Below are 14,467 nucleotides of genomic sequence, written 5' to 3'. Positions count from 1 at the left end.
TCTACAGAAAAAAATTAAAATAATAATAATAATAATTGTTACTCACCATCTTTGTCTTTCGAGCAGCTGAATTCATCCACGAGGCAAAACTGTTCAAAGCTCTGGGAGGGGTGTGGTGTCTCATGTTGTAGATGCTCACTCACATAAATGATTTGTTAAAGGGATCATGTAAGGAACAATATATGAGAGCTGTCATTACGGACTTGTTTTTTTGTAAAGTTCCCTCATCCTGTTTCCATCTTGGAACAAAGCATCTTTAGATCTTAGCTCACCACTTTGGAGAGATATCTTTCAGCTCAAAGCAAAGGATACACCCTCCTATCTACCTTGTTATGTTGATAGTGAAGAATTAATATGCAGAATATGATTGGATAAATCCACAAGCACCTTCCTTTTTTTTTTTTTTAACCACTGCTACAAACAAGGTCAATACATTTTATAATTCGGAGGTGGAAAAAAAGTTTAATGTTGTGTGACGCTTTTAGTAAAGGTGAAAAGTCTAAATCCTCCCTTTGCTCCCACACTGCAACTGTTAAATGCATCTTTAGTTGACTAGAAAAGTCATTTCACTTACCAGATCCTCTATTCCTGCAAGTTCCTTTGTGCTGATAGATCTGTTCCCGCAGCCTCTTCTCCCCAATGCTCTGGTGGTCAGATGCCCTCTGATGTCATCACCACTGATGCAGGGCCCATAGTCACCACTGGAGAATAGGGGAGAGCCGTCTGCTTTGATTGTCTGCTTGGATCTGGCAAGTAAAACTGCTTTTCCTGTCCCCTAAAAATTAACCTTTGCAGTATGGGGATAGCACCACTGCAAGGGGAGAATTTTTACTTTTACTGGATTTGGGCCCCTTCTCTGCCAGAGCTGTTTTTGCACACGCTAATTTTAGGGAACACAAACACAATAAATTACCCAATTTTGTAAAATAGAAAAAGATGAGGTTGCACCGAGTAAATAGATACCCAACATGTCAAATATTAAATTTGTGTACACCCTCTAATTGACAAAAAACTTCAGTATCCTTTGTTTTCCATAGGTGATGCTTTAACCACTTAAAGCATTTCTTACTAATAGGGTAAATGGAATAGCCATTTTATTTACAAACATTTATTTTTGATTATCAAAACATTTATTTATGATTAAGCAGATATATTGTATGCGAGTGCTGTTAGAAGTCATAATGTGGAACAGCTTCCTTACCAGACCAATTTTTAGCTTTCAGCGCTCTAACACTTTGAATGCCAGTTACTCAGTCATGCAACACTGTACCCGAACAAAATTTTTATCATTTTTTTCATACAAATAGAGCTTTCTTTTAGTGGTATTTAATCACCACAAGGTTTTTTATTTTTTGCAGCATAAGTGAAAAAAAGCGAAAATTTTGAAAAAAAAAACACTTTTTTTTAGTTTCTATGATAAAATTTTGCAAATAAGTCATTTTTGTTCATAAATTTGGGCCAAAATTTATACGGTTACACCTCTTTGGTAAAAATAAACCAAATTAGTGGATATTATTTTTTTTTTTATTATTATTTGAAAGTTATAGAGTCTACAAGCTATGGTGCAAATCATTGAAAATTGATCACACCGACGGTGGAGGAGATCACATATCTCTTCTGTAAAAATGCTGACTATATTCTTTGTACAATTCTCATTGTTTTTGGTCATTAATAATTGTTGATAATTGTATTGTTTCAACCTTTCAATAAAAAAATTATTTCGAAGAAAATTGATCACACCTGATGCACTGACGGCCTATCTCATTTCTTGAGCCTCTGAAATGTCAGGAAAGTACAAATACCCCCCAAATTACCCCTTTTTGAAAAGTAGACAGTCCAAGGTATTTAGTAAGAGGCATGGTGAGTTTTTTGAAGTTGTAATGTTTTCCCACAATTCTTGGGAAAAAGAAGAATGTTTTTTTTTTTTTACAAAATTGTCATAATAACAAGTTATTTCTCATACACAGCATATGCATACTTCCAATTATACCCCAAAATACATTCCATAACTCTTCCCGAGTATGGCGATATCACATGTGTGGGACTTTTACACAGGCTGGCCACACAGAGAAGTCCAAAATGCAGGGAGCACCGTAAGGGGTTCTAGGAGCATAAATGACACCTCTAATTTCCTAACGACCTATTACATTTGTGAAGGCCCTGGAGCACCAGGACAGTAGAATCACCCACAAAATGACCCCATTTTGGAAAGCAAACACCCCAACGTATATTCTATGAGGCATAATGAGTCTTTTGAACAGTTCATTTTTTTCCACAAGTCTTCGGAACACGTGGAAAGAAAATGAAAACATATTTTTTTTTTTTACACAAAGTGGTCAGTTTATAAGATATTTCTAACTCAAACTATGTGCATAGCAAAAATTACACCCCAAAATACATTCTGCTACTCATCCTGAGTATGGTGATACCACATGTGTGTGACTTTTACACAGCGTGTCCACATACAAAGGCCCAACATGCAGGGAGCGCCGTCAGGTGTTCTAGGAGCATAAATGACACCTCTAATTTCCTAATGACCTATTACATTTGTGAAGGCCCTGGAGCACCAGGGCAATGAAATTACCCACAAAATGACCCCATTTTGGAAAACAAACACCCCAAAGTATATTCTATGAAGCATTATGAGTCTTTTGAGCGGTTAATTTATTTACACACGTCTTCAGAAAACGTGGAAAGAAAATTAAAATCTTTTTTTTTTTTTACACAAAGTTGTCCATTTATAAGATATTTCTAACACATAGCAATTATATAGCAAAAATTACACCCCAAAACACATTCTGCTACTCCTCCTGAGTATTGTGATACCACATGTGTGAGACTTTTACACAGCCTGGTCACATACAGAGGTCCAACATGGAAGTGGTACCTTCAGGCGTTCTAGGAGCATAAATGACACATCTCATTTCGTCCCTACCTATCACACTTTTGAAGGTCCTGGAGCACCAGGACAATAGAATTACCCACAAAATGACCCAATTTTTGGAAAGCAAACACCCCAATGTGTATTCTATGAGGCATGGGCTGCAAATAGGTACTCGGATACTCTGACGGGCTGGTGACAGGTACTCTGATACTCTGACGCCTGGTGACAGGTACTCTGTTACTCTGCCGGGCTGGTGACAGGTACTCGGGTACTCCGACAGGCTGGTGACAGGTACTCGAGTACTCCGATGGGCTGGTGACAGGTACTCGGGTACTCCAATGGGCTGGTGACAGGTACTCGGGTACTCCGAAGGGCTGGTGACAGGTACTCGGATACTCTGACGGGCTCGTGACAGGTACTCGGGTACTCAGATGAACTGTGACAGGTACTCGGGTACTCAGATGGGCTGTGACAGGTACTCGGGTACTCAGATGGACTGTGACAGGTACTCTGGTACTCAGCTGGGCTGTGACAGGTACTCGGGTACTCAGATGGGCTGGGACAGGTACTCGGGTACTCAGATGGGCTGGGACAGGTATTTAGGTGGGCTGTGACAGGTATTCAGGTACTCGGGTACTCAGATGGGCTGGGACAGGTACTCAGATGGGCTGGGACAGGTACTCGGGTACTCAGATGGGCTGACAGGTGCTCAGGTACTCAGATACTCAGATGGATTGTGACAGGTACTCAGGTACTCAGATGGGCTGTGACAGGTACTCGGGTACTCAGATGGGCTGTGACAGGTACTCGGGTACTCAGATGGGCTGGGACAGGTACTCAGGTACTCAGATGGGCTGGGACAGGTACTCAGGTACTCGGGTACTCAGATGGGCTGGGACAGGTACTCGGGTAATCTGATGGGCTGACAGGTGCTCAGGTACTCAGATACTCAGATGGATTGTGACAGGTACTCAGGTACTCAGATGGGCGGTGACAGGTACTCGGGTACTCAGATGGGCTGTGACAGGTACTCGGGTACTCAGATGGGCTGACAGGTACTTGGGTACTCAGATGGGCTGACAGGTACTCAGGTACTCGGGTACTTATATGGGCTGACAGGTTCTCAGATGGGCTGGGACAGGTACTCGGGTACTCAGATGGACTGGGACAGGTACTTGGGTACACAGATGGGCTGACAGATACTCAGGTACTCGGGTAATCAGATGGTGTGGGACAGGTACTCAGGTATTCGGGTACTCAGATGGGCTGACAGGTACTCAGATGGGCTGTGATGGGTGATGACAGGTACTTTGATGGGTGTTGACAGGTCCTCTTTATTGGGGGGGTAATCAGTGTGATTGGTGTGTACACTGAGCGGTAACGAGATGTTACCGCAATCTCTTACCGATCGTGTGTGAGGTGGAGAACCCGGTAACATCTCATTACCGTGCTTTGTTTACATTCTGTGACCGGCTGTGATTGGACACAGCTGGTCACGTGGTAAACGAGCCAATTTCAATGGCTCTTTACTGCGATCAGGGTTGGGCTGTGTCAGGGTGACAAGCCACATCCCCGATCGGCACTCTGCATGCGCCCTAGGCACGTGCACGAGCGCTGTAACAGCGCAGTACATGTGATCGGCTGTGATTGGACACGGCCGGTCACATGTATCGGGGGGGGGTCGATGGGGAGGAAAATCCCACAGATCGGGGATGGTCTGTGTCCGAGGAACACAGCTCATCCACGATCACCACGCTGCGGCCCAATACCGAGGCCGTTATATGACGTCCACCCAGGATGGGAGATCCCACCTGTGGCCATCATTTAACTATGGCCGGGTATTGAAGTGGTTAAAGAAGTTGCAAAGGCAGATTTTTTATCTTAATGCATTCTATGCATTAATATGCAACATGTCACTTGCCAACATCCCAAACAGAGGGGGACAGAAAAGATAGGGGCTAACACGTCCAGATGAAGCTACACATTGTTTTTGTGAAATGTGTTGATGTTTCTTCTGCCTGAAGTTTGATGACGTCAGCACGACGAAACCGGTAGGCGTGGCTATAGAGAAGTGACCTCTTTTGAATACACCACAGCAGCTGGTGGTGTGAGGATTTCTTATAGTGAATCTTGCTCTGATAAGATGTGAGTAGTTTTCTGTTTTCAATAAACCTTTCTTAACCACTTAAGGACCGCCGTATTGCCATTGTACGTCAGCACAATGGCACAGGCAGGCACAATCACGTACATCTACGTGATTGCCTTCCAGCGGGTGGGGGGTCCGATCGGACCCCCTCCCGCTGTTTACGGCGGTCCGATTCGGTCCAGGAGCGCTCCGTGATGAGGGGATGGCCGTTGGTTTTCGGCCACCCCCTCTGGATCGCTCCTGGCCAATGAGAAGCTTCCTCCCCTGTGTATTGTTTACACAGGAAGGAGGAAGTGATGTCATTCTCCTCGGGGCGGTCTTTTTGACCGGACTACGAGGAGAAGAGTAAAAGTAAGTGTGCACCAACACTACACTGACATGTAGGTACACACAGGCACACAAACCCCCCCCGATCGCCCCCCGATCCCCCTCCCCCCCCAGTCACAGTGTCACTGATTGCATTGATCATTTCTTTACTGATCAATGCATTCAGTGTCAGTTGTGACAGTAAAAACTGTCAGGACAGTTAGTGTTAGGTCCAGGGTAGCCCCCTATCACCCCCCAATAAAGATTTAACCCCCTGATTGCCCCTAGAGTTAACCCTTTCATCCCCTTTTGCCAGTGTCACTAAGCGATCATTTTTCTGATCGCTGCATGTGTCGCTAGGTAGCTAGTTATTTTTTTAGGTTCACCGCCAGGTTTTTATATCGCTAGGTACCCCGATATACTACCCAATAATGGTTTTAACCCCCAGATTGCCGCTAGTTAACCCTTTCACCCCCTTTTGCCAGTGTCACTAAGCGATCGTTTTTCTGATCGCTGCATTAGTGTCGCTACAGTCGTTGGTAGCTAGTTATTTTTTTAGGTTCACCGCCAGGTTTTTATAGCGCTAGGTACCCCGATATACTACCCAATAATGGTTTTAACCCCTTGATTGCCGCTAGTTAACCCTTTCACCCCCTTTTGCCAGTGTCACTAAGCGATCATTTTTCTGATCGCTGCATGTGTCGCTAGGTAGCTAGTTATTTTTTTAGGTTCACCGCCAGGTTTTTATATCGCTAGGTACCCCGATATACTACCCAATAATGTTTTTAACCCCCTGATTGCCGCTAGTTAACCCTTTCACCCCCTTTTGCCAGTGTCACTAAGCGATCGTTTTTCTGATCGCTGCATTAGTGTCGCTACAGTCGCTAGGTAGCTAGTTATTTTTTTAGGTTCACCGCCAGGTTTTTATAGCGCTAGGTACCCCGATATACTACCCAATAATGGTTTTAACCCCCTGATTTCCGCTAGTTAACCCTTTCACCCCCTTTTGCCAGTGTCACTAAGCGATAATTTTTCTGAACGCTGCATCAGTGTCGCTAGTGTCGCTAGGTAGCTAGTTATTTTTTTAGGTTCACTGCCAGTTTTTTATAGCGCTAGGTACCCCGATATACTACCCAATAATGGTTTTAACCCCCTGATTGCTGCTAGTTAACCCTTTCACCCCCTTTCACCAGCGATCACAGTATAAGTGTCACTGGTGACGCTGGTTAGCCAGTTAGTTATTTAGGTTCCCCGTCAGGTTTTTATATAGCGCCAGGGACCCCCATATACTACCTAATAAAAATTTGAACCCCCTGATTGCCCCTAGTTAACCCTTTCACCACTGATCACCGTATAAGTGTTACGGGTGACTCTGGTTAGTTTGTTTTTTATAGCATTTTATATTCAAATCCGGAAGGCAGTGCTTGGTTTTCGGGGTCCCGTACGTGGCTAGGCTCCCAAAAAGTCCCCCACATGTGGTATCCCCGTACTCGGGAGAAGCAGCAGAATTTATTTTGGGGTGTAATTTGACTTCTGCCCATAGCATGTGTGAGCAATATATCATTTAGTGACAACTTTGTGCAAAAAAAAAAAAAGTTTGTAATATTCCCGCAACTTTTGGCAAAATATAAAATATTCCATGGACTCAACATGCCTCTCAGTAAATTGCTTGGGGTGTCTACTTTCCAAAATGGGGTAATTTGGGGGGGTTTTGTGCTATTTTGGCATTTTATGGCCTTCGAAACTGTGATAGGTAGTGAGGAGTTAAATCAAAAATTTGCACCCTTAGAAATCCTGAAGGTGGTGATTGGTTTTCGGGGTGCCGTGCGCGACTAGACTCCCAAAAAGTCCCACACATGTGGTATCCCCGTACTCGGGAGAAGCAGCAGAATGTATTTTGGGGTGTCATTTCACATATGCCCATAGCATGTGTGAGCAATATATCATTTAGTGACAACTTGGTGCAAAAAAAAAAAAGTTTGTAATATTCCCACAACTTGTGGCAAAATATAAAATATTCCATGGACTCAACATGCCTCTCAGTAAATAGCTTGGGGTGTCTACTTTCCAAAATGGGGTCATTTTGGGGGGTTTTGTGCTATTTTGGCATTTTATGGCCTTCGAAACTGTGATAGGTAGTGAGGAGTTAAATCAAAAATTTGCACCCTTAGAAATCCTGAAGGTGGTGATTGGTTTTCGGGGTGCCGTGCGCGACTAGACTCCCAAAAAGTCCCACACACGTGGTATCCCCATACTCGGGAGAAGTAGTGGAATATATTTTGGGGTGCAATTCCACATATAACCATGGCATGTGTGAGCAATATATCATTTAGTGACAACTTTTTGTAAAAAAAATTTTTTTTTTTGTCATTATTCAATCCCTTAGGACAAAAAAAATAAATATTCAATGGGCTCAACATACCCATCAGCAATTTCCTTGGGGTGTCTACTTTCCAAAATGGGGTCATTTGGGGGGGATTTGTACTGCCCTGCCATTTTAGCACCTCAAGAAATGAGATCGGCAGTCATAAATTAAAAGCTGTGTAAATTCCAGAAAATGTACTCTAGTTTGTAGACGCTATAACTTTTGCGCAAACCAAAAAATATACGCTTATTGACATTTTTTTTACTAAAGACATGTGGCTGAATAAATTTTGCCCTCAATGTATGACTAAAATTTAGTTTATTCGATTTTTCTTATAACAAAAAGAAGAAAATATCTTTTTTTTTCAAAATTTTCGCTCTTTTTCCATTTATATCGCAAAAAAAAAAATCGCAGAGGCAATCAAATACCATCAAAAGAAAGCTCTATTTGTGGGAAGAAAAGGGCACAAATTTCGTTTGGGTGCAATATTGCATGACCGCGCAATTACCAGTTAAAGCAGCGCAGTGCGAAATTGCAAAAAGACCTCTGGTCCTTAAGGTGTTTATTGGTCCGGAGCTGAAGTGGTTAAAGAGGAAGTAAACCCTGATGGGTTTACTTCCTCTTTTTTTCCCTGCAAAGGTAAAGCATAATGGACTACTATGCATCGCATAGTAGCTCATTATGTGTCACTTACCTGACACAGGAGCCAGCGAAGTCGCCGCTGTCCCCTGTAGTCCGCCGCATCCATGTTGCTGGTGGCGTCTCGCAGCTCCGACGAATCACAGCGGCGCAGCCGCGATGACGTCACTCCCGCGCATGCGCACGGGAGTCGCGTCTCGCAGCTCCGCCGCTGCCATACGGCGAAGCCGCGATGACGTCACTCCCGTGCATGCGCACGGGAGTCGACAAATTAGGCAAATCCATTCTTGGATTTGCCGCATTTAGTGCGCCTGCGCGCCGCTGTCTACGGCGCATGCGCCGTAGACAGCGGTGCCCATTTTCGGGCAAATATCTCCTAAACCATATAGGTTTAGGAGATATTGCTTGGACCTACAGGTAAGCCTTAATCTAGGCTTACCTATAGGTCCAAGTTGTTTGGAAGGGTTTACTTCCTCTTTAAAGACATACTACACTATGGATTCTCCTCCTTTTTACATGCAACGTTTAAATGAGAATCTAAACTGTGGATGGCAAACTAGAAAAAAGAAAGAAAAGAGATCTGCGCTACAGTGAAAAGATATTCACACCTTAATATCAAACATTAGGGATTGCGCAGTTCTTTTTCTCTCTTTTTTCTAAACTGTGGATGGATGAATAATCAAATTCCCAGGGAGATGCCAGAGAGCAACACAGGGGCTATACACTGTGAAGGCAGTTTTCCCCCAGTAGGGGTAAAGATCTGGTGAGCGCAATATAATTCATTTTCACCAAAGCGCACCGGGGATTTTCTTTGGATATTTGCACCAGGCACCATTTGGATTATGAACTGTTTAATATATTACAAAGGACTTGTCGGCATTTTATGTTTATAGGATAATAATATTGCATTTATTTATTTATTTCAGTATTTTTCACTAGGTGTATATTACCAATTTTTTCTTTTCTTTTTTTTTTTTTTTTTATTGTTTCACAACCTTTATTGGTATGGATGTATAACTGTTTAACCAATTGCACGGATTAGGAATAATTTTATTAATTAATAGGGTTCCACACATTGACACACATTTTATTTAAGGGTATAGCGCCAATTCTATCTGACTTTTTTTCACAGTTCTGCCTGAACGCCACTCTACGTTAACATCCCCCGTGGTGCTCCTAAGCCTGTGCACCAAGGGTATGGCTATGACCGCCGGTTCACGGCGAATGGACGGAGGCAATCCGACATATCCCCCTGTGGACCTTACTTGATTTCTGTGGGACTAGCTTGGAAGCAATAGCCTTTTGGCTCTGCAATAAAGCACTCTTCTACACAATACCTCCCCGATGGTCCATTGTTTTCCCGGGAGATGAATAAATGAATTAGGGTGCACCACCCAAGAAAAATACACCTCATAGACTGACGGCATCATTAATCACTGGGAGCGGTAATGTATTGCTTCTGCTAATACTTTGGTACTGTGCCAGTACCACAACTTTGTATGCCCACCGCTGAATAACTACTGTTTATTGGGTGTTTATCCAGAAAGTTTCATCTCATGCAGGATGTATATGTATACCCCTGCATAGGAATTTGTATGCACTAATGGACTTTGTCTCCCCTCTGGATTTTTCAACAGTCTTGGCAATCAATTTGCTTTAAGTGGCCATATCACAGGACCATTCCCACACATAGCCATTACAGGACTCTGACCCCTTTCCTTCCATTCCCCTCCCTTTTTCCTCCGCTGGCTGGAGCCCCCAGGGGGTTTGGTGTTATGCCACGTACACACGACCGGACTTTTCCATGGACTAGGTCCTACGGTCTTCCCGACGGACTTTCGGCGGAGTTCCGATGGACTTTCCAAATGAACGGACTTGGCTACACACAATCACACCAAAGTCCGACGGATTTGAATGTGATGACGTACGATTTTGACTAGAATAAGGAAGTTCATAGCCAGTAGCCAATAGCTGCCCTAGCGTTGGTTTTTCTCTGTCGGACTAGCATACAAACAAACAGATTTCTCGATAGGAACTGGGTCCGTCGGAGTTCCAGACGAAAAAATTTGAAACATGTTCTATTTTTAAAGTCAGTCAGATTTTTGGACAGCAAAGGTCCGATGGAGCCCACACAAGATTGAATTGTCCAGATTTGTTCTGTCGGACCTTTGCTGCCAAAGTCCAGTCGTGTGTATGCAGCGTTATCTACCCTGAACTCAGCACCTGCTGGATACTCCACCTTACTGTGATGGGTTAGACCGACACAAATTTACCTGGCGTTTTATTAGTGTTTACTGTCATCCGGTTAGCCCCTATCCTTTTCTGTCCCCCTCTATTTCAGATACCTGTTATAGTTTTTCCAGGGGCTGAATTTCAGTCATTACAATACTTGGTATATTGTGTTTACATGGTTAATCAAGCCTCCTGTCTCTATACATATTCACTTGCCACCATCACCTGCTGCCAGATGCCACGTGTAACTTGCCACCGTTCCCTTTTACCAGATGCAACATGTCACTTGCTACTAGATATATGATATGTGACACTACCTACTCTACAAAGAATAAAGAAATACTAAAATACAAAAATAATATATCAATAATTCCCAAATCAGCAATCTTCAAAAGTGCAATGAATGTGCACAAATTCATGGTATTTTTGATTATTACTGTGGATTTTTGCACATTCAATGCACTTTAGAAGATTGCTGAATTGGGAATTATTATTATATTATTTTAGTATTTTAGTATGTCTTTATTCTTTGTAGGGTAGGAAGCACCACATATCATATATCTACTTTATTTATTGTGTGAGACCACTTTTATGTTGGCAGCTTCTTCCTATTACTTGCTTAGTGAGGTTATGCGCATTAGTCACCCTTCTCTTATTTTACTTATTTTAATGTCACTTGCTACTGTCACCTGCTGCCAGATGTCATGTGTCACTTGCCACCATCACCTGCTGCCAAATGCCATGTGTCACTTGCCACCTTCACCTGTTGCCAGATGCAACATGTAACTTTCCACCGCCACCTGCTGCCAGATACCACGTGTCACTTGCCACCGTCACTTGCTGCCAGATGCCACATGTCACTACCCATCACCTCCTACCAGATACCATGTGTCACTTGCCACCGTCACCTGCTGCTAGATACCACATGTCACCACCATCACCTGCTGCAAGATGCCACGTGTAACTTCCCACTGTCACCTGCTGCCACATGTCACTACCCATCACCTCCTACCAGATGCCACGTGTCACTTGCCACCGTCACCTGCTGCCAGATGCCACGTGTCACCACCATCACCTGCTGCTAGATGCCACGTGTAACTTTCCACTGTCACCTGCTGCCAGATGCCACAAGTGACTTGCCAATGTCACCTGCTGCCAGATACCACATGTCACCACCCGTCACCTCCTACCAGATGCCATGTTTCACTTGCCAACGTCACCTCCTACCAGATGCCATGTGTCACTTGCCACCATCACCTGCTGCCAGATGCCATGTGTCATTTGCCACTATCCCCTGCTGCCAGATGCCACGTGTAACTTGTCAATGTCACCTTCTATCATATGCTACATGACACTTACCACCATCACCTGCTGCCAGATGCCACATGTCACTTACCACTGTCACCTGCTGCCAGATGCCCTGTGTCACTTGCCACTGTCACCTGCTGCCAGATGCCACACGTCACTTGCCAAGATCATCTGCTGCTAGATGCCCTGTGTCACCTGCTGCCAGATGCCACTTGCCACCGTCACCTGCTGCCAGATGCCATATGTCACTTGCCCCCATCACCTGCTGCCAAATGCCATGTGTCACTTGCCACCGTCACCTGCGGCCAGATGCCACTTACCACCGTCACCTGCTGCCAGATGCCACATCTCACCACCGTCACCTGCTGCCAGATGCCACGTGTCGCTTGCCAACATCATCTGCTGCCAGATGCCACATGTCACTTGCCACTGTCACCTGCTGTCAGATGCCACATATCACTTACCACCATCACCTGCTGCCAGATGCCACTTGCCACTGTCACCTGCTGCCAGATGCCACGTGCCATCATCACCTGCTGCCAGATCCCACGTGTCACTTGCCATCCACAGCCTGCCTCTCTCCCTCTCCTTCAGTTGGGCATGCTGGGGGGGCCGCAGTTTCCCTCTTAGGATCGCAATGGGCCAGTCCTCAAGACTACCTGTCCCATGATCCTCCTTTGTGCTTCTTTTTTTCTTCTTCTACCCAATAGGAAGGAAAGGGCACCACTTCCCGCTTCCCGCTCCCGAGTAAAACAGCATATGAAGGGGGGAAAGACAATTCCACAGCTGCTCTGTCTACACAAAGGGACAGCCACTCTCCCCGCTGCTGACCAAAGGAGAGAGGGGGAATGGGCAGGAAACAGCGAGCCCTCTCCTGTACAGTGGCGGCTCGAGGGGGGGAGGGTGCAGCACAGTTTCTCCTCCTCGCACCTGCTCACTGCTCCAATCATTTCCCAGCGGGGAGAGCATGCAGGAGGGGGGTCCATGGCAACTGGGCTTCGGCACCCCTCTCCCTCTGCCTTTGCTCGTGGCACCTGCCTAGGATGATGGATCCACCCTGATTAGCGGCGCTCGCGGCTATGGTATACAGTCACACACACAGTTGTGAAGCATACTGCTGCACTTCACCTGCGCCCCCCCCCCCCCCACCAAATTGTACCACCCAGGGCATCCGTCCCTTCCGCCCCTGCCTTGTACCGACCCTGGGTTAGGGTTGCTACCTGTTTGGGATTCACCCAGACAGTAGGGTCTCAAATCATGTGCCTGGGTTTTGTACTGCCTGTAACTCGGGCACATGATTCAGAACAGGGACAGACCATTCGAGGGTGTGGCATCAGCACACCTGTCACTGTGTGACAACAGCAGCTGCTATGTGCTCCAAAGCTCCTTTCTCTCTCTCCCCCCTCCAATCCCCAGTGCAGTGTGCTGAGAGAATCGGGAGGTGAAGATCACTGTACTCCTGTCAGGCTGGCTGCTGCTCACACTACATGCAGGGAGGAGGTAAGCTGAGGTTTTTTTTCTGAGACAAGTCTCCTAGGAAGGAAAGCTGCAAAGTTTAGGAGTATTTGTTTTTCACTTTTACATACTGCTCCCATCATACCCTCCGCCCGCACTCCTCTCCTGTACATACTGCCCCCATTATACCCTCTGCACTCCTCTCCTGTACATACGGTTCCCATCATACCCTCTGCACTCCTCTCCTGTATATACTGCCTCCATCATGCACTCCTGTACATTCTGCCCCAATCATACCCTTCGCACTCCTCTCCCGTACATACTGACCCCATCGTACCCTCTGCACTCCTCTCCTGTACCTACTGCCCCCATCATACCCTCTGCACACCTCTTCTGTGCATACTGACCACTGTCATACCTTCAACAATCCTCTCCTGTACATACTGCCTCCATCATACCCTTCGCACTCCTCTCCTGTACATACTGTCCCCATCATACCCTCCGCATGCCTCTCCTGTACATACTGCCCCCATTATACCCTCTGCACTCCTATCCTGTACATACTGTCCCCATTATACCCTCCGCACTCCTATCCTGTACATAATGTCCCCATCATACCCTCCGCACTCCTCTCCTGCACATGCTGCCTCTATCATGCACTCTTCTCCTGTACATACTGCCCCCATCATGCACTCGTATCCTGTACATTCTGCCCTCATCATATCCTCCGCACTCCTCTCCTTTACATACTGCCCCCATTATACCCTCCGCACTCCTATCCTGTACATACTGTCCCCATCATACCCTCCGCAATCCTCTCCTGTACATGCTGCCTCCATCATGCACTCCTCTCCTGTACATACTGCCCCCATCATGCACTCCTGTCCTGTACATTCTGCCCCAATTATACTCTACGCACTCCTCTTCTGTACATACTGCCCACTGTCATACCTTTCGCACTCCTCTACTGTACATACTGCCTCCATCCAACCTTACACACTCCTCTCCTGTACATACTGCCCCCATAATGCACTCCTGTCCTGTACATTCTGCCCCATCATACCCTCCGCACTCTTCTCCTGTACATACTGCCTCCATTATAACCTCCACACTTTTCTCCTGTACATACTAC

At 45.5% G+C, this 14,467-nt stretch overlaps 1 protein-coding gene across 1 annotated transcript in view; it reads right to left on the bottom strand.

The window, feature by feature from the left end:
• The window catches only part of LOC143983512 (N-acetyllactosaminide alpha-1,3-galactosyltransferase-like), a 132,099-nt gene extending 119,334 nt beyond the window's left edge, over positions 1–12,765 (bottom strand). The window contains exons 1-2 of the mRNA XM_077483285.1: positions 12,345–12,765; positions 47–166 (exon numbers count right to left, since the gene is read on the bottom strand). Coding sequence (XP_077339411.1) covers positions 47–124 — 78 coding nt within the window. The 5' untranslated portion in view covers positions 125–166; positions 12,345–12,765. The remainder of the gene's footprint in view (positions 1–46; positions 167–12,344) is intronic.
• Between the last annotated feature and the right edge of the window lie 1,702 nt (positions 12,766–14,467).

The sequence above is a fragment of the Lithobates pipiens genome, unplaced genomic scaffold (genome assembly GCF_037356315.1).
Source record: "Lithobates pipiens isolate NorthernLeopardFrog02 unplaced genomic scaffold, aLitPip1_a1.2 Scaffold_1, whole genome shotgun sequence".
NCBI lineage: Eukaryota > Metazoa > Chordata > Amphibia > Anura > Ranidae > Lithobates > Lithobates pipiens.
This window is presented reverse-complemented; position numbering and strand designations above follow the sequence as displayed.